Here is a 24,858-nt window from a genome sequence, read left to right as displayed (position 1 = left end):
GTTATAGACCTGACAATAAAAAAAATCAGTTTTGATTCTATTTTCTACTTGTGACTGGACCTGTTAGTTTGAACATGTAATGAAATTTCAAACAAACAATATGTACCTCTTTGATAATGATTAGTCTTTCCTTGTTCTATGAAAGTGCTATATAAATAAAGATACAATCTGGTTGCTAGTAAGTCAGAGCTTCAGAAGCAGTCTGATTGCTACTCAGTCACAGCTACAAGATCCAGAGCACAGGTTGCACCTGACTCACTCCCTACTCTTGCTGACTCCATTTTTCTCCTCTGATGAATTCAGAATATCTGTTCCATCAACTGTCTCTTCAATTAGTATAGGGTTTTCTATTTTTTTTCTGTAGGAGCACTTGCTTATTCTTTGAGAATGAGTGGATCCAGAGAATTATTTGGGAGTTAGTAGTACTAAGTATAATCTTCTATCCTCCAGAGAGCTTATACACATAAAAATGACAATGTACTACCCAGTTGTTCCCTACAGAGATTCCTTTTGTGCATTCATACACACTTAAAATACATGGGCCTTTCGAAAGTAACTTCTGTGAAAATCTTCAGAGGCTATATGCATAATCAGTGATCAGTATCTCTTCCTGCCTTCAAGAAACTCTAAATTTCAGTCGTGTCAAATGTTGGATGTACTACTCTACATTCAATATACATTAGGGGTTACAATTCTCCACTTGGCATGTATTTCAACTCGTATGCATTGGTTTTGTTTGTTTGTTTGCTTACTTTTCAAGAAAACTTTCGCCTTAGTTTTGGTTCTTCGGTTTATGGAATTTTTACTTCATCAGTACTTTTTTAAGCAAAATGGAATTGGCAATAACTGAACACATCATCTTAGAATGAAGAGTTTAGGATGTGAATATCTTGGAAGAAGGGAACACATTCACCAAGCAGAAGACAAAAGCTTAAGAAAAATGCCAAAAGATTCATTGAGATACTTTATTTTATGTAAGTAAATAACTACAGCAGTACTGTGTGCATGCAGGAAATTTTGTCAGGTAGTCTACTGACACATTTCACAAATTCCAGAACCCTCATTTATGGAACTGTCATCAGCTTGTTTCAAATCATGCTGGGCATTCATTTTACTCTGAGCTTTCAGTGACCTTATCTCAAAGAGGAACATAATCACACCAAAGAGTGACAGGGTGGTTGTCAGGAGCCCCAATGGAAACACATGAGTGCTGTGTTTCTTAATCAGGGCTTCTTTTTTAACTGGAAAGGTTGGTGGAAAGTCAAGAGTGGTTATGCCATAGAAATCGACTACATGGTTCCAGGTCACAGAAATAATGGTGCAAAGGCTAGTGATGATCAGAATTAAGACTGAGCACTTGTAACATACTATCTGAATCTCATGGACTGAGGATTTGATTATGCTGACCCTAATGGCTGCTGAGCTAAAAATTACAACAACAGGTTTTATCAGGATTGTCAGTAACATCAGGTTCCGTGCACATTGAAATTCAGGTGAAATTGTCCAGGTTGAGTTGACAGAGCTGTGTACCAGAATTATTGTCTCAGTATCAGAGAAGTTAAATTCCCAATGGTAATAAGCTTCCCAGAGTCCAATGTAAACAAGCTGGACAACATTATTGTCAAATTCCCAGAGTCGCCAGTATCTGCTGCTTGCAAGGATTATTTCAAACCCCAAAGATAATAGGCTGCAAATGAAGCCAGTAACTCTGAAGATCCACTCCTTTACCTCTGCAAATCTGAAGGTAAGAAAGTACAGTTGGGAAGTGTGAAAAACAGAATCAGTCATGGTTTGTAGACTATGAGGTACTCAGTCTTTGCCCATGCAATCTCAGTGCTGTATCTAAATAACTTATACACATATTAGGCTTCTATACTCTAGGTAAGTATGAATGAGAAAACTTGAGATCTGTGATTACGTTTGCAGTCTTCATTGTTACATGCCTTGGTCAATAATTTCACAATATCTTTCAAATGTTGCTATGATTCTTTTTCTTTACTATGCATTTTAATACTTAGAGTTAATGGTGAAATAAGACTCTGCAGTATCATTTAAAGTGATGCTTGTTGCATCTCTCTTAGAAAGAAAGAAAAATTATAAATAACCTTAGTGACTATTACAAACAGAGGAATGCTCAAATTATTGCGGTGGACAATTGCATGAACCTTACAGGAGCAATTTAATATCTGTATAGTCCTTAAATGAAAGGCACAAAAGAAAAATAATGCATATGGCATGGGCATTTATGCCATATGGAAGTATACTTGACTTTTTCAAATACCCAAGAACATATAAATATAAATAATGGGACAAAGGAAACACTAAGTAGATCAAGATATATGAAATAGACAGTGTCCTATGTCTTTGAATATCATCCTAAAGTGTTTGAATTACTGTGTAAAAATAGGTTTGATATTTCATAATAAAAACCAGCATATGCACAACCTTAAAATTCTATGTATAACTAGTTGGGTATAAAAACTTGATGAGAGAATGCTGATCCTCTATCATTGGTAGTATGTTGAGTTCATTCTGTACAGCATCAAAACTAAAATATATGTAAAAGGTGAGAAATGATGGATATGGGTATTTTGTTTCTGCTACTTAGTCAATATTGCACTTTATAATCATTGACTTTATTTAGGTGCAACATATAGAGAATGTGGAGGTATTTTGTTGAGGCAATATCATCTCTGAAACAAAAAAAAACTTCATATCAACACAATGAAGCAACACATTTAGATCTTTTGTCAGTGCAGATCTCTGAGTGTAATAAAAGGAAAATGAGAAAAACGTGCTGAGAAATCCTGATGAAACCTTGAACAGAAAGGAACGAATCATAGTTATTCAATAATTCCAACATTTGCATAATATCATTGACATTGCACATGTAGGGTATGAGGGTCTATAATAGGGATCTCCTTGCTTGTAGGCATTAAGTCCCAGCTACCCAATGTTCCAAAATCTCCCATAGAATATGATTTCTAAAACGTTAAAAACACCATATGTGCCACTTCGAAAATGCCATCAAAAAGAGCTTTTGAATTGTTGGTGGCTTGGGAATCATGAGAAGGTCCATCCTGCCAATGTAGATCTCAGGTAGAAGACTACAGAATAAGTATGAATTGGAGAAGAATTGAAAGCAGAAGAAATAATTTTGTGCCTGACAAATTAGCTAGCTTGGCAAGTTATGGTCTTGCCCTTCTGTGAATCCTGAGAGTACAGACAAATATTTTATAAAAACCAAGTAGATACCCTTCATATGTCATACTTTACCTTTTGGTGTTGGGAGTGAAATGACCCATTTGGCAGATGACAATATTACCAATCTTTTAAATCACTAGTAATATTGATCAGAGTGGTAGTCACAAATAGCGATGAAGAACCTGAATGAAAGACATTGTATTAGACTCGGTTTCTGCTTGTAACAAAGCCTTGCTGACTGTTGGCATCTCACAAAACTTCTCATTAATAATTCATATTTTACTTAGTTGAAACCGAATTTAAACACTGCAGAATATTAGTGAGATTCCAATGTTTCCCATACTATTATCAGTCTCATTTCATACGTAGTGAAGTATCAGAGTCACTAATGCACATGTACAACTTCAGTAAGTAATGCAAGTCAGAGCCTGAAGGGAGAGTATTCCCACATTGGTCCTCTGACCCTTATTAAGACATTCAGCAAAATGTACTCCAATGGAAGGAATGTCTAACAGTAGCCAGAACTAAATGTCAGAGGCCTTCATTGGCATTCTCTGCCCTAGTATAGTGAAGGTGATTAATGAAAACCACACAGAAAATATGTAGTTCTTACCTTTTTGTCTCTCTTCTAGGAAGACCAAATGTTGGCAACTGCCATCCTCAAAAGAAATAAGTAACTGTACACATTCTAATGTTTCCATGACTACTATTGATAGATGGTTTCTGAGAAATGACTAGTTTTCATAGGCCAAAAATAAGTCTCTATATTTAGTTTTTTTCCTTAGTCATATATCAAATATCCTCTGTGACATATTAGGATTTTGTGAAGAGTATCTTTGGTTGTTCCTTTGATGATGTTTAGATTTAACTAAAATACAAATGACTAAACAAGCCTCTAAGGATTTTTAAAAATGAAATCATTTTAAGTACAATGACATAATTCTATTCCACATCTTTCATGTGAGAAGCTATGCCTTTGATATAGATCTTCTGAGAAAAGAAGATCCACCATTAATATGGAGCAGACCTGGTACTGGTGGCTTATGTAAAGACATGGAGGGAAGCTCCAATGTCTGCTTGCTGTCACTAGGGCTATCAAATGAAATACTTGTTTTTATTGTTCAAATTAATAATTTTTATCTTAATTATATAAAACTTAACTGCTCTAATGGATTGAAAATACAATAAAGTGATATGTACTCATTTTCTCCTTTTCTTTTTTGATCATTACATGCTTAATTTTGTAACCCCCATCACAGATTCCCGCCAAGAGTTTTTTTCAGCCATTCCCCACTTCCCTTTGCCTCTGAGAGGATACTACCTTCTGTGGGCACCCTGCCTTCCTGGAGCATCAAGTCTTTACTGGAATAGCCACATCTTCTCTGACTGTGGCTAAAAAATGAAGGCCTCTGCTACATATGTGCAGAACACTTCAGTCCAACCTGTGTATGCTATTTAGTTAGTGCCTTATTCTTTGAGAGCTCCCTGGGTCCAGGTTAGTTGAAGCAGTAGGTCATATTAAGGGGTTGCCATCCAATTCAGCTCCTTTAACCTTTCTCTTACATCTTTCAGAGGGATCAAAAACTTCAGAACAACGCTTGACTCTAAGTATCTGCATCTGTTGGTTGAGCCTTTGAGAGAATAGCCATGCTAGGCTCCTGTTTGCAAGCACAATGGAGCATCAGTAGTAGTCTCAGGGTTTAGGACATCAAGTAATCATGAGTGAGGTTAATAAGTTCTTCACAGCCTTTGTTGATGGAAGCCACTGTGTGCACACCACAGGAAAGTACTCCCCTAGGACAGTGATGCCCAGAAGCAAGGCATTCCTTCAGCAATATCCTAGTTTTAAAGGGACTTTGAGTTTTCAAAATCAATTGCTGCTCCTTTTCCTAGAGTGTTGACCCAGAGTTCTGAGAATTTTCTATTCCACAGCCTGAACTCTATACTATTTTGATATTTCTGTAACTAAAATATTGGTGTACATATTTAAGTTTCAGATTAGTTTTTTTTTCTGGAGACAAGCACAACTCAGTAAAGTTTTGTCAGCATAAAATATGAATGACATCCCCTTTCTCCATAGAGCTCTTGATTCTTTTTACTACCCATAGCAGCCCCCAATTCTCATTTCTCTCATCTTCCTGGAATTAAACACTCTCCCCAAAATGGCCAATAATACTGATTTACAGTTGCACACTAACTGCACATGGAAGAATGTGTTGTTGTGAGTAGATATTTTTTTGCAGGTACACAGCTGTTCAGGGACTATATCAGATTCACAGTTAAAGACAGTTGAAGGACACAACACACACACACACACACACAGAGACACACACACACACACAAACACACACCCCTACACACACTAGCTCATTTTAAACTGCCTTATTTGCTGTGTCTATGCTCTTCTATGTGTTCCACTTCTAGTGTGCCCTTTCCATTACTTCTAGTTCAACACTTCTAAATATTCTCTTAACTAATTGCCCAGTTACCTTTACTCTCAGCTCAACACCTATAAATCACCCCTCAACTTAGTTGCTTGTTTAACTTTTGTGAAGCCCAGTGATCTTGCTGCCCAAGACACTTTTGGCTTTTTTCCATGGATCACTAACCTTATCTGCATACATTTTGGGACATCTCCCCTATAGCTTTGCATCTGATTATTCTCCTTCCCATATGTGTACATTGATTTTCCTCCTACACTCTCTTCTCTCTTAACCTGTAGGAACCTGAAAACCCCTCGTATTTCTTCACAGCCATTGTCCACTGGATTCTTTATCCATAGATCAAAAACCAACTGAGTGCAAGGACCTTCAGCATCACTAAACACAGATTTCTGGTTAAATAAAAGTATCAGAATCACTACTGTACATCAATGACATCCATAATTACCATGAATCTTCACACCTGATTTAACCTAGCCTAAATATTCTCTCATGAACATGGCCCCACGTCGTTTCATCTAGGATTATAAATCTTCTCATAAGCTTTGCCCTATTTTTACCAAAACACTTCCTGACCTCTGATCTTGTCTGTGTGCTCAATTGAGTTTGAGTATATTACTCTTACCATGCATCATACTTCAGTTTCAGCTGAATCATAAAACAAACAAGTGATCAAGAGGCAACCAGTATTGACAACTGCTATGTGAACATCCTATAACTAAACAAGGAATATTACCTGATGTTCAAACCAAGCCTCTTAAATATAAAATATTCTAGCTCATCCATGATGAAATAGTGGGAATTGTGTCAAATAATCTTGGAACAAGAATTTGTAAACATGATGCCTTAGTCAGGGTTCTCCAGAGTCACATAACACACACACACACACACACACACACACACACACACACACACACACACACATATATATATATATATATATATATATATATATATATATATATTACACATATGGAGAATTGGTTGGTGACTTATAGTCTATAGTCCAACACCCCAGCAATGATCAGCTATGGATGGAAGTCCAAGGATCTACCAGTGGCTCTGTTCCATGAGAAAGGCAGGCAGGCAAAAGAAGACTCTTCCTTCTTCCAATGTTCTTATGTAAGACCAGAAAAAGGTGTGACCCAGATTAGAGGTATGTACCACCATACCTGGGTATGGAACTTGCTTTTTTCCTCGTGACCTTGAACTCAGAGATCTCTTTGCCTTAAGCTCCTGGGATTCATAGCCACTTTGCCTCAAGATCTCCATACCAAGATACAGGTCAGAAACTTGTATCTTCTAGCATCAAAATCAGGATCAAAGGTGAGCCTTCCAATTCTGGATTATAGTTCATTCCAGATATAGTCAAGTTGACAACCAGGAATAGCCACTGCAATCCTCCCCTTGTCAATTTGACACAAATATCTCATGTTCACATGAAATATTAAGGTCACGAATATGCCTGACATGATATCACTATTCCTCATACAATTGCCAATATATTTGTAAATTTACAATGATAAAATATCCCTTGGGAACACCCTTTTACTATCAAAACTTAAATACCAATTGATGTTAAAGAAATTGGGAGAAAGAAAAATGTGCTCTTAACAAAATAAAACAGAATCATTCATATTACTTTATAACCCTCGTTTCTGCAATTGGTTACATGGCCTTAGTTGGTATTTATAACTACCTTCCTTCACTACCTATTCTGTATTTCCCCCACCCTCTGCAAGCACCTCAGCAGGTCTTGGCTCTTTTCCTAGAGGAGTGACCTATATCTTCATTCCTGATGGATCAGGGCCCTTTGCCATCCTGCTTAGATTAGGCTGGTGCAGTTTTTCATTGACTTTAATCACAGGACATGGTAGTACCAAGAGATGCCCTAAGGGATCTCCTGCACAACAGACATAATCCTTATTACCTCCATTGTGGAGAAGCAATCCAATTTCCCCATGGTAATCTGGATCTATCACCCCTCCTAACACTGCTATTCCTTTCTTAGCCTGTTGGTTTAAGGGCATCAGAAGCCCAAAACGACTGGGGGGTGTGTCTGAGCTTCCAGTTTACTGGAATGTTTGTTGTGGCTCCTGGTAGGAGCACTCCCCCCCATGAAACCAAAACTTCTAGACAAGCAGAACTTACAGTTGTGGGGACAGGAATGAAAAAAATTTCCTAGAGGGTCACTAGGAGTGAGAGGGTGTAGAACTATTTCATTTTCCACCCCCTGATTTCTAGACCCGTGGATTCTGGCTATGGGAGAAACTGTTCCATACATCAGCCACAACTTCCTTCAAGAGGTTCTGAGTCTGCAAACTGGCTCAAGTCTAGAAACCGATTCACTGGCCAAGAATGCCTTTCACCATGATCCAATGTAGTCTTTCTTTCATTTGCTTGAGAACTTTTTGCTTATACAGATTCAACAGATAAGCAGTAGGCTTCCTATCTATTTTATACCTAGAAACACCATGACCGAAGCCAGTTCCAAAGGTCCAAACGAGTCATGCCATTTTAAATTTCACCTCTTCTGTGCTGGAAATTATGGGCTATGTCATTATAAACATTTTGTCTACACTATCTTTTATAATAACTATAATCACCTTGTATCTGCCACCTGAACCTTGTTACCTCAGGGCACAATTAAACCCATTGTATTTAATTCATCTAATTGAGCAGCAGCATCTCCAATCCTAAGCTCTGGTACAAAGAAAAGGGTAAGAACAAAACCCTTCAAATGTGCTGGTGTCCCTGTCACCAGTTTCTGTCTTTATAATTCATGAATGGCATATCTTCTGGGCCTTCCCATTGTGGAGGAGTGGGTTTTACACAATGTATCCCCTCTAGCATTGCAATTTCCCTGAGACTTAAAATCCCTTCATCAACACTAAGCTAAGGGATATCAGACATCTCCAACTCCTTTTCAGTAGGCCATCATTTGATAAATGCTTCAGCCAAAAATTCAAACAAACTTCTGACACCTTTTATAACTGTGTGAGCTTCCATATTAAACCTAGAATCTCCACTCAGAGGGCCCATGTCAATAAACTCAGGTTGATCTAATTTTATGTTCCTTTCACCATTATCCCACACCCTTAAAGTCTATTCCCACACATATTCTTCAGACTTCTCATTCAGCTCCATAGTAGTGTAGTACATTTCCTCATGTACTACACTTTCTACCTCTCCTCTAGAGGCCTGTTTTGCCTTGAGTCTGGTTATGAATCTAGAAGAAACTATTGGTGAGTTTGAGAACCATAAACATTGCCTTGTCTGGCATTTTCTTCATCAAAAGTCACTGCTGGTTTACCAGACGCTGAAGGACTCATTTCCTCATGTGAAAGAGGCATTTTGTGAAGGGGTGGAGTTGAGGGCACTACTTCCTCAGGAAGTGTAAACCATTGAGAATCTGAAGATTCACAATTCTCTGCATCAACAGGGTCCCCCCAGACATCCTCATCCCAAGTTATAGGATCCCGTTCTTTAACAATTAATGCCATTACTTTAACTGCTGACACCATCTAAGGCTGTGACTAGAAATTTTGCTCTAATTCAGCCAACCTTATAATGAGGACTTCAGTTTGATTTTCTGCAACTCTAGCTCTATGGCTGCTGGAGAGAAGATTCTCTTCAAGGGCACACTTAGAAACCTTTAGATTGTTTACTTGCTTCTGGAGTCATTCAATTTTTCAGACAGCTCATTCTTTTCCTTCATCAATTTTTACAGAGATACTAAGAACAACAAGTCAGCAAAATCATTTTCTGATTTTCTCCCCAACTTGTGGAATGCACCTAATGCATGAAATCAATCAAAGGCACTAGCTTCTTTAAGTTTGAAATATACTTTCAACCACGGCTTGTCAATATTCTCTGAGCTCCCAGGAGAGAGAGCATCTGAGGAGGCTTCAGTAGTTGAAGATGCTGGTAAATTATTAAACCAACTCCAGATTCTTAAACGGTTCATCCTCATACTTCTGCCACCCTAGAACCACTTCTGTTACCAACTTGTCTTAGTCAGGGTTCTCTAGAGTCACAGAACTTCTGGGTAATCTCTATACAGTAAGAGAATTGGTTGATGACTTACAATCTGTAGTCCAACTCCCCAAAAACAATCAGTTGTGGATGGAAGTCCAAGGATCTAGCAGTGACCTCTGTCCCATCAGTCAGGCAGGCAGGCAAAAGAAGACTCTTCCTTCTTCCAGTGTCCTTATGTAAGTCTCCAGCAGAAGGTGGGTCTGGTACTTGCCTTGTCCCAGGTGACTTTGAACTCAGAGATCTCTTCACCTTAAGCTCCTGGGATTCATAGCCACTTTGCCTCAAGGTCTCCACACCAAGGTCCAGGTCAGAAACTTGTATCTCCCAGCATCAAGATCAGGATCAAAGATGAGCCTTCCAATTCTGAATTATAGTTCATTCCAGATTCAATCAAGTTGACAATCAGAAATAGCCACTACACATAATAGATCAATTACGGGTCAAATAAGTTTTGTGGAAAAGTCTATAAATGTACAAATTACTGTTGTTGAATGAACAAACCTTATATTGGTTTCTCTTGCACTGATAGAGACTAAATCTTAGGCCGATATTTGTTTGGGATGTTTGGGGCATTTAATATCTCCTTTCCCTTACAGATTACAGCATACTGTAAAACAGTGTGAAACCATATTTAAAGCTCTGTCTATGATTATCTCATTTTTTTTCTAAATTTAGTAATAGTTGTCAGTTTGATAAAGGGAAATGAAGTTGCTAGAGACAGAGAGTTGTCTTCCATGGTGTAGATATAATGCAATGTGCAACCTGCATTAGGTTTCTGATAGGAATCATTTGTGTCTGTAAGGCAAAGAGATTCATTACATTTTGATCCCTACAAGACCATTTTCCTGCTTTAGTAAGAATAGTATAAATGTCTTTGTTTCTGAAATCTGGGTATAATTGTAATAGTAGATGTCTCATTACCAAGAACCAATAGTCACACCCAATCACTGCTAAGTCTTACACTAGCATGATATCAGCTGATTGCAAATGACTACATATTGCTAATATCTCTTTTGGTTGTATTTTGAAATGATTTGAGGGGAAAATTGACCTTGTAGCTAGAAAGTAATGAACTGAATACATCAATGAGTAAAAAGGGAAGGTTAACTCAATTCTCTATCCAAAAAGTGGTGGATATTTTAAAGAATTTTTAGACTTATGAGAGAATTCAAGAAGGGTTACCTTTCTCTTTCTGATTAAAGTGACAGTTAAGCATTAAGTGAAAGTGAAAGTGGTGACTCTGAAAATGCTTGGAGATGGGGCCATGCTAGAGCACTTAAATCAAGTTATAGGGGAGATATTTGTGTGATCAATGAGGGTTGGACCAGGAACTATGTTGTACTAAATATGGATGTAATCTTCAATGACATTGAAAGAAGACCAGTGAATAGTTTTGGTCATGTCACTGAACAAAGTACAAGCAGACCTTTCTCTCCCTGTTTATCCAGGAAAACTTCTGGCATAATTGGACTGAAAAGACAAATTTACTCACTGAGTATAGGTAGGCAGAAAACACAGAATGCTATTATCCGAAACTTAAAGGATGCTTCTGTTGATGAAATCAAAGCTTCTCTTGGGTTCAGAATTTGCATTTAGTACTAGTATATAAAATCCAGTGATATTTATTACTGCTTAGGAGGACAAGCAGGTGTGTTAATTGTACTTAGATGCCACACCCAACCTCAAACAGCAAGGAAGACACGGCCAGAGGAGATCTTCTTCAAGCAGTTTTACTCAGGAACCTAGATACAATCTTCTGACTCTGGGGAGTCACTGCACCACACTTAAATAGCTAGCGGTGGCCAATCCTAGGAAGCCACGTGGGTCATACAGATAGGCTGTCACTATGCAGAAGCTAGCAGGTCAGACAGGCATAGCCAAATAAGGACTTGTTTACTACAAGGAGTGCTCACTGTTGGGAGGGTGGAAGGCGGAAACCAGCGCCATCTTTGAGGAACGGCACATCGCAGCTCCCTACAGTCCCCCCTTTTTGTTTAATTAATCAAGCAGGCAAAGGCACCGCTGAGCATGGCGACCCCCCCAATCTTAGGATCATCCCTTCATTAAACCTGTCTCAGGACACCTCGTCGCCCACAATGTTCCATGCCTTAGGTAGAAGGGAAGTTGTCACTGGGCAGGGTCACTCACACATACTCAGGGGCGAGGTGCAACTAGGTCTTCTGAATGACCGTAAGCCAAGTTTGAGGGGACTGTCCTGCTTCAATGGCTGCAAATGCCTGTACCACCATAGCTGTGTGCCGCCTCTGAACAAACCTCATTCTACAGAGACACCACAGGCTCACTAGAGAGACCAGCAGCAAGAGTCCAGCTAGGGCTCCCATACCCGCCCACTCCCTCAGATGATTCATAGCAGCAGCAATCCAAGATGACAATCCCATAGCCAGTCCAGCATCTGCATGTGTGGAGTTCACGGTCATGATGGCTACACGTAGCTGATCCATTAAGAAATCGAATTCTCCTGTCCAATTACCTAAAAGATAACTTGACAAGTGTTTAGACAAATTAGAGGAGTGGGCTTAAAGGTCATGACATATTGGTATGAGTCTCGGGAACACCGATAGTATCCCCCACTGGGGCTCCATTTGGACCAGCATTTGGGTTACACCGAGAAGTGTCAGCAACAGCAGGATCTTCATTCTTGTTGCACCTCCTGGTCAGTCTTTCAGGGACCCACAACGGATCTTGCTGGTCCTGAGGAAACACACAAACAGACCCTCTCGCCCACGCCAACAGGGGATCTGGCCCATGCCATAAGCCAGTCATCACATCTTTCCATTTCACATAACCTTTCAATGTGCCTGCCCGACATTGATGTCGGTCAGCAGCAGAAAGGCCATCATCATCATCTAAAATTAAAAAAAAAAATTAAGAGTAAAAAGGGCCAAGGATATCTGTTCCTTGGGGGTTCTACCATGGCCTATTCCCCCCTTTTGTTTAATTAGGCATTCCTTTAATGTACAATGGGCTTGCTCAACAATACCTTGTCCTTGGGGATTATAAGGCAGGCCATGGCTCAACTGCACATCCATCTGTTTACAAAAGGATTTGAAAGATTGGGCAGTGTATGCTGGGCCATTATCAGTTTTTAAGTGTTGAGGCTTTCTCCAAGCAGCCCAGGCTTCTAGGCAGTGTCCAATAACATTGTGTCCCTTTTCCCCACTCATAGGGGTAGCATGAATGACACCTAAACAGGTATCCACAGAAACATGGATGTATTTTAGAGTCCCAAATCCAGATATGTGAGTTACATCCATTTGCCATATCTTTAGAGGCAGTAAGCCCCTGGGATTAACCCCCACACTAGGGGGATGATGGAAAGTCACACACAGTTGACATCCTAAAACTATCTGTCAAGCATCTGATCCAAAGAGATGAAACTTCTGCTGTAAGGTTTTAGTAGGCACATGAAATTGTTGATGAAACAGTCGGGCTTGATCCAATGATGAGCTTAAGAAGATAAACTCCATTCGGGTACATCTATCCACAAGATCATTTCCCTCACTGAGAGGACCAGGCAAACCTGTATGAGCTCTAATATGTTGGACAAAAAACTTGTGACCTCTTTTCCAGATCAATTCCTGAAGTTCCCTCAGCAGCTGGCATACCGTGCTGCTAATTTTAATAGGGCCAGCCACTTCTAATATCTTAACTGCATTAACAACATATGATGAATCAGAGAGCAAATTAAAGGCAAAAGAACAATTTTAAAACCTTCCAGCACAATCTTGAGTTCAATTACTTGTGGAGAGCTGGGTTGATATTGACACAAAATTGGCTCTTGATGGTCAACCTCACTATCCCTTGGACAAAGAGGTATGGAGAAAAAGCAATCTTTTATATCAATCACTACAACAGGCCAACCGGCTGGCAGAGAGGCTAAAAGAGGAAGCCCATGTTGCACTGGGCCCATGATTTGCATCTGTTGATTAATAACTCGTAAATCATGCAACAGTCTCCATTTCCCTGATTTCTTTTTAATCACAAATATTGGGGTATTCCAAGGTGACACTGATGGTTTTATATGCTTCGTAGCCAGCTGTTCATTTACCAGGGCTTTAGCTGCAGCAAGCTTCTCAGAGGAAAGCGGCCACTGAGGAACCCACACCGGCCCCTCTGTTTTCCATGTAATGGGAATGCTTTCCTCAGCGGCCCCTAGGAAAAACCCAGGTCCTGATTCCTTTCTCTCTGTTGGGCAGTTATAGGGCTAGTCCTACCCTGCAGGTATTTCCCTATTCCTTTACTGGGAAAATAGCCCATATTTTTTCATAATCTTTTGTGAAGTTTCAGAATACTCAGTGGTCAATTTGAAACCCATATCTTAGAGCAAATCTCTCCCCCAAAGGGAAATGGGCAAATCCAACACATAGGATTGCATAACTCCTGAATGCCCTTCCTGATTTCTCCAACACAGTTGTCTTGCACTCATATCAGGAGCTCTTGCATAACTGAGACCTTGTAATGTTTGAGATGAGGCCTGTACTGGCCATCCAGAGGGCCAATCTTTCTTAGATATTATACTTCTATCGGCCCCTGTATCCAACAGTCCTAGGATCCTTTTACCATCTACCCTTAGCTCCATTACTGGGCGTTGGTCTAAACCCAAGGCTAAAAATGTAAGGTCAGAGCCTGTGGAACTGAAACCCTTCTCTCCCCTCTCTCTAGACTGGGCTGCAAATCTTTCATGAAGGTTAGGCAAAAGTAATAACTGGACTATTCTGTCCCCAGGGGAAATGGCAGTAATCCCTTTCAGTGATTCTACCATGATCTTGACTACCCCGGTATAATCTGGGTCAATAACTCCTAGATGGACATGTAGTCCTCTTAAAGCTGTAGATGATCTTCCTATAAGTAACCCTACTGTGCCAGGCTCAAGGGGTCCTTTAAAATCAGTTTCTATCAACTGGATGCCCGTCCGAGGAGTTAGTATGAGTCTGGCGGTGGAGCGGAGGTTCAGTCCTGTGGAGCCCTTAGTGGCTCTCCTTGGCCCCTCGGATAGCGAAGGGATGGCTATCTCTCGTGACTCTGTTCTACATCCTGATTCTTGACTGCCCCATATACTTGTGGGCCCTGGGGTCATGGGCCCCGCTGTCCATTTTTTGGACATGTTCCACCAAAACCCGTGCTAAGAGGCTGCCCATTAATGTCTTTTACGGAGCGGCACTCATTAGCCCAATGGTTCCCCTTTTTGCACTTGGGGCACAGCCCTGGTTGCCTTGGGCATTGGCCACTTCCTGTACTGACTAGACTTCTCCTTTATGGACATTGCCTTTTTAGGTGCCTCTGTTCACCACACTTAAAACACGCTTCTGAGCTTCCTCCTTTTCTCTGCTTCATCTGCAGCCGCAAGTCCAGCATTAGTCAAAGGTCCCCCTATTTCTCTACAGACCTTCTTCCAAGCTTCAAGTCCCTTGTTCTTGTAAGGAGTGATAGCGGCTCTACATTCCTTTGTGCACTGTTCATAGGCCAACTGTTTAATCAAGGGCATAGCAGTATCGGGGTCTCCAATGACTCCCCCGCTGCTTCCACTATTCGGGCTACAAAGTCAGAGAATGGCTCCATAGGTCCTTGAAGGATCTTGGTGAGGTTTCCACTCACTTCTCCCTTATTAGGTAAGGATTTCCATGCCTTTGTTGCAACTTCATTAACCTGCTGGTAAACCTGTCCTGGATACCCTGTCTGAGCATTGGCAAAGCATCCCTGACCCAGCAGCATATCCCTATCCCAGGCAACCTGGTCGCCCCCCACCCCCCTGCTGCCAAGTTAGCGGCAGCCTGATCATTGGCAAACTCGATAAGAAAAGCTCTCCAGTCCAAATTCTGTCCTGGACTAAGACAGGCCCGAGCAAGGTTAGTCCAATCACTAGGAATCAGGCAAAATATGTGAAAGGCCTCAACCTGAGCTATGGTAAATGAGGCCGTAATGCCATATGTTCTGACTGATTCCACCAGGGACTTGATCACCTTAAAGTCTAAAGGCTCATGATACCTTTGTTGATTAGCATCCACATAAACAGGATAGGCCAGATGTAGTTCTATGCGGACTGCCTTCCACACTTCTGGGCAGAATGTACTACCTGAAACTCTACTTCCTCCCTCTACAACATTGCAGGGAGGAAGAGCCAAGGGGAACCACCCAGGAGGTTCCTCCGCCATTTTAGCCTTTTCCCTTTTCTTCTTCTGTCTATTCCTTAGAGACTATTTCCACATTTGATCTATCAAATCTTGTAACTCTTCTTCTGAATCTGTTTCATCTGTTTCCTCCTCTGTATCTGTCTTTTCTGAGTCTGTCTCCTTTGCGCTTCCCTGCTTTTCTGACCTCTACTCTTGAAGCATTTCTAGGGCAGCTTGCCCCTTCTCTATAGCTGCCTGACAACATTTTTGATCCTCAAGGCAAATATACACTAAGCGCCACACTGGATGGACCCCAGGTCTTAGAGTCCCCTGTTCTCAGGCAAAATCAAGGTCTTTCCCTAATTTTTCCCAACTTACCACAGTAAGATTACCAGAGACTGCGAACCAGGGTGCAACGGCATATCATTCGCTCAAAAATCTCTCTATGGTGCTCCTTTTCATTTTTAGTTTCTTTTGCTCAAACAGCTCTTGAAGAGCCAGAAAAATTGGACGAGACTGTGAGGTCCCCATGACAAAAACTTTCTACGCTGCTACGGCTAAATTCACCATGCGTCTTGCTACTTTCGGTTCGCTGCTGCCGAGAACTGTACTTTCGGTTCGCTGCTACCTCGAACTTTTTTGCTCACTATCCTGAGACTTTATACCTGCTTATTTCCCGTGGTCCTTATGGTTCCACCTTACCTTGGGAACTTTCCAGCGCTGCCATGACTGCAAGAAGTTCTGATCTCAGGAGGTCCCCATACGGGCCACCACCTGACGCGCCCAACCTCTACCAGCAAGGAAGACACGACCAGAGGAGATCTTCTTCAAGCAGTTTTACTCAGGAACCTTGATACAATCTTCTGACTCCAGGGAGCCCCCGCACCACACTTAAATAGCTAACACTGGCCAATCCTAGCAAGCCACGTGGGTCATGCAGATAGGCTGTCACTATGCGGAAGCTAGCAGGCCAGGCAGGCATAGCCAAATAAGGACTTGTTTACTATAAGGAGCACTCACCGTTGGGAGGGTGGAAGGTGGAAACCAGTGCCATCTTTGAGGCGCAGCACGTCACAGCTCCCTACACTTAGAGTCTCAGGGATAGTAATCTGTCAAATTTCAGTTTGTTGAAGGTTCCCAAGTAAGCATCACATTAAACAGGATACAGGGTATACACAACAATAGCCCACAATGCATAGTTTTCTAAACGTTTCAGTATCATTTATTCAAAAGGCAAAATAAATATTTTCCCACAGTTCCCAATTTATATGAGGCACTGTTTGGCTAGCAATGTCTTTATCTTGGTTCGAAGTGCAAAAATCTTACAATCTTAGAAATCTGTCTGCAGTCCAACCCTTAGTTCTCTTGCTTCTTATAATTAAAAACAAAAACACTTTTTCATAAGAAAAGGAGCAGCATAAAGGCAATTTCCTTTTGCAGCTTGTGTTTGCAGCTTACTTGTCAGAACACCAGGATTCTCTGCTTTAGAAAAAAATGCTTCCTCCTTATATTACTACTTTAAGATTAACAGAAATCCTTCATTGCCCAAAAGCTAGCAATCTGGGAGCAGACTCCTCATGCCATTTCTCTACAGTAGAAATGGCATATACTTTCTATCAGGTCACAGACAGAAAAAGTTGGAATAGTGATCTCAGCAGCCATAGTTTACCTTGTGTTACATTTGAGGGTAAGTTGATAATAGAGGCCAGAATTACAGACAACAACAGGAAAACTGATCTCATTGTTTCTAGAACAGAATGATAATGTACAAGGTCCCTCAAAGTTGGAAGAGAGAACGTCATGTGAAATGGAGTGATGGGTGGTCCATCCCAATGTCAATTTTAATGATTTTTTTTTCAGTAAATACTGTTGTTAGCACACAGAGAGAGGCAATTTTACCCTCAAATAGCAAGATCCAATTGCTTTCATAGCCATTCTTTGGGGATTTATCTTTGTACATACACTTAGACTCTGTGTAAAGTTACATATACTCTATTTTTTGTGGTATAGATCAAAGGCTTTATAATTCTGGGTAACTTCCAATCAGCCCTTCACAAGAAAATAATATATATATATAATCTTATATATATATAATCTTATATATATATAATCTTATATATATATATATATATATGTATTTTGTGAATTTGTGTGAAGTTGGGTACATAAGCATATGATTTTGTATACCTGAGGACATGCTGTGTGTACTTAGCACCTAGAGGAAATGTTGAAGTAATTTCTTACCCCAAAAAGCCCATGTAAAAACACACAACTCAGTTATTATATGTAAAAGCTATATGCGTAGATTGGGCAGATCTATCACCATACTAATTTATTTTCCGGTTATGAGACTCCTTGCTACTTGTTGTTTGTTTAAGTCATGTGGCTTTGCTCCATCTTCCTAACACTTCTGCTTCCTCCATCCCTCACTAAGACCTCCCATCCTACTTTTTGTTCCCCTGCAGAATCATTAGCTCTAGTCTTTATTTGACCAGTCAGAATGGGAAGAAGTTTCAGTGAAATCACCTGAGTATGTAATCTAACCCTCCTAGGGGGTAGCCCCTCTTAAGGAAACAGAATTAACATAAAAATACAAACAGTACCATGGCAACCCACATTTCCCACATTTTGTCTAATGAAAAGGCTCTTTCTCTCAGATATTAATTGAGTACAATCCTCACAATTATTCAAATTGCAAAATATAATATACACATAATACCCAGTTTATCATATTTGTTAATTTAGATACCGTGGTCTACCATCTATCCTAATTTAGAAAGTTTACAATTCTATATCGCAAATATGTTCTGATTTTAGTTTGCATTAACATATGAGAACTACCTTTTAAAATCTATATCACACCTCTCAATGGTGAACACTTAAGTTTGCTTATAAGACTATATCTAGTCTTCAATCCCATCAGAGAAAGAATTAAATACTACCTGGGTATATAAGAAGCACAAAATATAGCTTCTAAATGTTAGTTTATAGAGACAGATGACTACTTGGAAAAACTCTAAATTTATTTAATAATCACAGTCTGTGTGAATTGTGAAGACATGGACTCAGGTGTTGATGGTGCACAGGCTAGTCCAGGATGACCTGGGAGGCTGTGACAGGAGTCACTCTGGACATGTGCTTTTATTTTTTTTCATTTTTTTCTTTTTTTGGATATATTTTTATTTACATTTTAAATGTTATCCCCTTTCCAACTTTCCTTTCCTTTAGACATAAGCTACCTTTCTGTTCTCCTACAAGGGTGTTCCCCTCTCCATTAAGCCACCATCCTGCCTCCCACACGATATTCCCAAACACTGGGGGTCGAATCTTTCCAGGACCAAGGGCTTCTCCTTCCATTGGTGCCCAACAAGACAATTCTCTGCAATATATGCAGCTGAAGTCATGGGTCAGTTCACGTATAGTATTTGGGTAGTGGTTTGGTCCCTGGAAGCTCTGGTTGGATGGCAGCATTGTTGTTCTTATTGTGTTGCAAGCCACTTCAGGTCTTACATTTCTCTCTCTAACTCCTCCAACAGGAGTCCTGTTCTCAGTGCAAAGGTTTGCTGCTAGCATTCACTTCTGTATTTGACATGCTGTGGCTGTGTCTCTCAGGAGAGATCTATATCTGGTTCCTGTCAGCATGCACTTCTTAGTTTCATCAATCTTATCTAGTTTTATATAAGTTTTCCTTCAGTCTCTGCTCCAAACTTTGTCTCCATGTTCTAATGAATATTTTTTTATTAACTTGAGTATTTCTTATTTACATTTCGAATGTTATTCCCTTTCCTGGTTTCCGGGCAAACATCCCCCTAATCCCTCCCCCTCCCCTTTTTATAGGTGTTCCCCTCCCCATCTTCCCCCATTGCCGCCCTCCCCCCAACAATCACGTTCATTGGGGGTTCAGTCTTAGCAGGACCAAGGGCTTCCCCTTCCACTGGTGATCTTACTAGGATTTTCATTGCTACCTATCAGGTCAGAGTCCAGGGTCAGTCCACGTATAGTCGTTAGGTAGTGGCTTAGTCCCTGGAAGCTCTGGTTGCTTGGCATTGTTGTTCATAAGGCGTCTCGAGCCCCTTCAAGCTCTTCCAGTTCTTTCTCTGATTCCTTCAACGGGGCTCCTATTCTCAGTTCAGTGGTTTGCTGCTGGCATTCACCTCTGTGTTTGCTGTATTCTGGCTGTGTCTCTCGGGAGAGATCTACATCCATCTCCTGTCAGCCTGCACTTCTTTGCTTCATCCATTTGTCTAATTGGGTGGCTGTATATGTATGGGCCACATGTGGGGCAGGCTCTTAATGGGTGTTCCTTCTGTGTCTTTCTCTCTTTTGATGACTATTGGTTGAAAATCGATTTTATTCCATATTAGAATGGCTACTCCAGCTTGCTTCTTCAGATCATTTGCTTGGAAAGTTGTTTTCTAGCCTTTTGTTCTAAGGTAGTGTTGATCTTTGTCTCTGAGCTGTGTTTTATGTAGGCAGCAAAATGCTGGGTAATCTTTCCATATCCAGGTTGTTAATCTCTGTCTTTTTATTTCGGAATTGAGTCCATTGATGTTGAGAGATATTTAGGAATAGTGATTGTTGCTTCCTCTTTTCTTCGTATCTGTAGGTGAGATATTGTTTTTGTGTTTGTCTTTTCTTTTTGTTTTTTGCAAAAACAGTTAGTTTCCTGCTTTTTCTAGGATCTAGCTTGCCTCCTTCTTTTGGGCTTTACCATTTATTATCCTTTGTAGTGCTGGAGATGTAGAAAGGTTTTGTGTAAATTTGGTTTTGTCATGGAATACATTGCTTTCTCCATTTATGTTAATTGAGAATTTTGCTGGATACAGTAACCTGGGCTGGCATTTGTGTTTTCTTAGTGTCTGTATGACATCTCTCCAGGATCTTCTGGCTTTCATAGTCTTTGGTGAGAAGTCTGGTGCGATTCTGATAGGTCTGCCTTTATATATTATTTGACCGTTTTTCCTTACTGCTTTTAATGTTCTTTGTTTTGTGAATTTGGTGTTTTGACTATTATGTGATGGGAGGAATTTCTCTTCTGGTCCAATCTATTTGGAGTTCTGTTGGCTTCTTTTATGTTTATGGGCATCTATTTCTTTAGGTTAGGGAAGTTTCCTTCCATGATATTTTTTGAAGATCTTTACTGGCCCTTTGAGATGGGAGTCTTGACTCTCTTCTATACCTATTATCCTTAGGTTTGACCTTCTTATTGTGTCCTGTATATCCTGCAAGCTTGGGGCCAGTAGGTTTTTACATTTATATTATCCTTGACAGTTGTGTTGATGATTTCTATGGAATCTTCTGTTCCTGATTTTCTCTCTTCTATCTCTTGGGATCTCTTGGTAATGCTTGTATATATGTCTCCTTGTCTCTTCCTTTGGCTTTTTTAAAAAAAAATTTGTTCGCTTTGTTTTTGTGTGCTTGTTTTATGTTTTGATTTATCTTTATTAACTTGAGTATTTCTTATTTACATTTTGATTATTATTCTCCTTTCCGGGTTCCGTGCCAACATCCCCATAACCATTTCTCCTCCCCTTCTATATGGGCTTCCCCTCCCCATCCTCCCCCCATTACAATCCTTCCCCCAACCATCACGTTCACTGGGGGTTTAGGTTTGGCAGGACCACGGGCTTCCCTTTCCACTGGTGCTCTTACTAGGCTATTCATTGTTACCTATGTGGTTGGAGCCCAGGGTCAGTCTTTGGGTAGTGGCTTAAACACTGGAAGCTCTGGTTGGTTGGCACTGTTGTTCATATGACGTCTGGAGCCCCTTCAAGTTCTTCTAGACCTTTTTCTGAAACCTTCAATGTGGGTCACGATCTCAGTTCAGTGGATTGCTGCAGACATTCGCCTATGTATTTGCTGTATTCTGGGTGGGTCTCTCAGGAGAGATCTAAATCCGGTTCCTGTCATCCTGCACTTCTTTGTTCACCCATCTTATCTAATTGGGTGGCTATATATGTATGGGCTACATGTGGGGCAGGCTCTGAATGGGTGTTCCTTATTCCTCTGTTCTAAACTTTGCCTCCCCATTCCCTGCCAAGGGGTTTCTTTTTCCCCTTAAAAAGAAGGAGTGAAGCATTTGCATTTTGGTCATCCTTCTTGAGTCTCATGTGCTCTGTGCATCTAGGGTAATTCAAGCATGTGGTCTAATAGCCACTAATCAATGAGTGCATACCATGTGTGTTTTTCTGTGATTGGGTTACCTCATGCAGGATGATATTTTCGAGTTCCATCCATTTACCTATGAATTTAATAAAGTCATTGTTTTTGATAGCTGAGTAATATTCTATTGTGTAGATGTACCACATTTTTTGTATCCATTCCTCTGTTGAAGGGCATCTGGGTTCTTTCCAGCTCCTGGCTATTATAAGTAAGGCTGCTATGAACATAGAGGAGTATGTGTCTTTGTTATATGTTGGGGCATCTTTTGGGTATATGCCCAAGAAAGGTATAGCTGGTTCCTCAGGTAGTTCAATGTCCAATTTCTGAGGAATCTCCACACTGATTTCCAGAATGGTTTTACCAGTTTGCAGTCCACCAGCAATGGAGGAGTGTTCCTCTTTCTCCACATCCTCGCTAGCATTTGCTGTCACCCGAGTTTTTGATCTTAGCCATTCTCACTTTTGTGAGGTGAAATCTCAGGGTTGTTTTGATTTGCATTTCCCTTATGACTAAAGATGTTGAACATTTCTTTAGGTGCTTCTCAGCCATTTGGCATTCCTCAGCTCTGAATTCTTTGTTTAGCTCTGAACCCCATTTATAATAGGGTTATTTGTCTCCCTATGGTCTAACTTCTTGAGTTCTTTGTATATTTTGTATATAAGCCCACTATCAGTTGTAGGATTGGTAAAGATCTTTACCTAATCTGTTGCTTGCCTTTCTGTCCTAACAAGATTGTCGTTTGCCTTACAGAAGCTTTGCATTTTTATGAGATCCCATTTTGTCAATCCTTGATCTTAGAGCATAGACCATTAGTGTTTTGGTCAGGAAATTTTCTCCAGTGCCCATGTGTTTGAGATTCTTCCCCACCTTTTTTCTATTATTTTGAGTGTATTTGGTTTGGTGTGGAGGTCCTTGATACACTTGGACTCAAGCCTTGTACAGGGTGATAAGCATGGATCAATCTGCATTCTTCTACATGCTGACCTCCAGTTGAACCAGCACCATTTGCTGAAAATGATATATTTTTTCCATCGGATGGTTTTGGCTCCTTTGTCAAAAATCAGTTGACCATGGTGTGTGGGTTCATTTCTAGGTCTTCAATTCTATTCCACTGGTCTATCTGTCTGTCTCTCTGCCAATACCATGCAGTTTTTATCACTATTGCTGTGTAATACTGCTTGAGATCAGAAATAGTGATACCCCCTGAATTCTTTTTATTGTTGAGGATAGTTTTAGCTATCCATGATTTTTTGTTATTGCAGATGAATTTGCAAATTGTTTTGTCTAACGCTCTGTAGAATTGGATTGGTATTTTGATAAGGATTGCATCGAATCTGTAGATTGCTTTTCGTAAAATGGCCATTTTTACTATACTAATCCTGACAATCCATGAGCATGGGAGATCTTTCCATCTTCTGAGATCTTCTTCAATTTCTTTCTTCTGGGGATTGAAGTTCTTATCATCCAGGTCTTTTCCTTGCTTGGTTAAAGTCACACCAAGGTATTTCATATTAATTGTGACTATTATGAAGGGTGTCGTTTCCCTAATTTCTTAATCGGGTTGCTTCTCTTTTGTGTAGAGGAAGGCTACTGATTTATTTGAGTTAATTTTATACCCAGCCACTTTGCTGAAGGTGCTTATCATGTGTAGTAGTTCTCTGGTGGAACTTTTGCGATCGTTAAAATATACTATCCTATCATCTGCAAATAGTGATATTTTAACTTCTTCTTTTCCAATCTGTATCCCTTTGATCTCCTTTTTTTGTCTGATTGCTCTGACTAGGACTTGGAGAACTATATTGAATAAGTAGGGAAAGAGTGGGTAGCCTTGTCTAGTCCCTGATTTTAGTGGGATTGCTTCAAGTTTCTCTCCATTTAGTTTAATGTTAGTGACTGGTTTGCTGTATATGGCTTTTATTATGTTTAGGTACGGGTGTTGAATTCCTATTCTTTCAAGGACTTTTATCATGAAGGGGGGTTGAATTTTATCAAATGCTTTCTCAGCATCTAATGAAATGATCATGTCATTTTGTTCTTTAAGTTTGTTTATATAATGGATTACGTTGATGGTTTTCCATATATTAAACCATCCCTGCACGCATGGGAAGAAGCATACTTGATCATGGTGGATGATTGTTTGATGTGCTCTTGGATTCAGTTTGCCAGAATTTTATTGAGTATTTTTGCCTCGATATTGATAAGGGAAATTGGTCTGAAGTTCTCTTTCTTTGTTCTGTCTTCACGTGGTTTAGGTAATTGTGTAAATGTTGCTTCATAGAAGGAATTTGGTAGCGTTCCATCTGTTTCGATTTTTTGGAATAATTTGCTTAGTATTGGTATGAGGTCTTCTATGAAGGTCTGATAGAATTCTGCACTGAACCCGTCTGGACCTGGGGTCTTTTTGGTTGGGAGACGTTTAATGACTGCTTCTATTTCGTTAGGAGTTATGGGGTTGTTTAAATGGTTTATCTGTTCCTGATTAAACTTCGGTACCTGGTATCTGTCTAGGAAATTGTACATTTCCTGCAGATTTTCAAGTTTTGTTGAATATAGGCTTTTGTAGTAGGATCTGATGATTTATTAAATTTCTTTTGATTATGTAGTTATGTCTCCCTTTTCACTTCTTATTTTGTTAATTTGGACACACTCTCTGTGTCCTCTCATTAGTCTGGCTAAGGGTTTATCCATCTTGACTTTCTCAAAGACCCAACTTTTGGTTCTGTTGATTCTTTCTATGGTCCTTTTTGTTTCTACTTCGTTGATTTCAGCTTTGAGTTTGATTATTTCCTTCCTTCTACTCCTGGGTGTATTTGCTTCTTTTTGTTTTAGAGCCTTTAGGTGAGCTCTCACGCTGCTGATATATGCTCTCTCCTGTTTCTTTC

General features: G+C 40.1%; 1 protein-coding gene across 1 annotated transcript; it reads right to left on the bottom strand.

Annotated features, from left to right (window-relative positions):
• Positions 1 to 951: 951 nt before the first annotated feature.
• Positions 952 to 3,878, bottom strand: Samt2 (spermatogenesis associated multipass transmembrane protein 2). The gene is made up of 3 exons (XM_087601201.1): positions 3,818 to 3,878; positions 3,277 to 3,386; positions 952 to 1,738 (listed from the first exon to the last, which is right to left on the bottom strand). The coding sequence occupies exons 2-3, from the start codon at positions 3,303 to 3,305 to the stop codon at positions 1,030 to 1,032; spliced, it is 738 nt and encodes a 245-aa protein (XP_087457327.1). The 5' UTR covers positions 3,306 to 3,386; positions 3,818 to 3,878; the 3' UTR covers positions 952 to 1,029.
• Between the last annotated feature and the right edge of the window lie 20,980 nt (positions 3,879 to 24,858).

Source organism: Rattus norvegicus, chromosome X (genome assembly GCF_021556685.1).
Source record: "Rattus norvegicus strain SHRSP/BbbUtx chromosome X, alternate assembly SHRSP_T2T, whole genome shotgun sequence".
Taxonomy (NCBI): Eukaryota; Metazoa; Chordata; class Mammalia; order Rodentia; family Muridae; genus Rattus; species Rattus norvegicus.
This window is presented reverse-complemented; position numbering and strand designations above follow the sequence as displayed.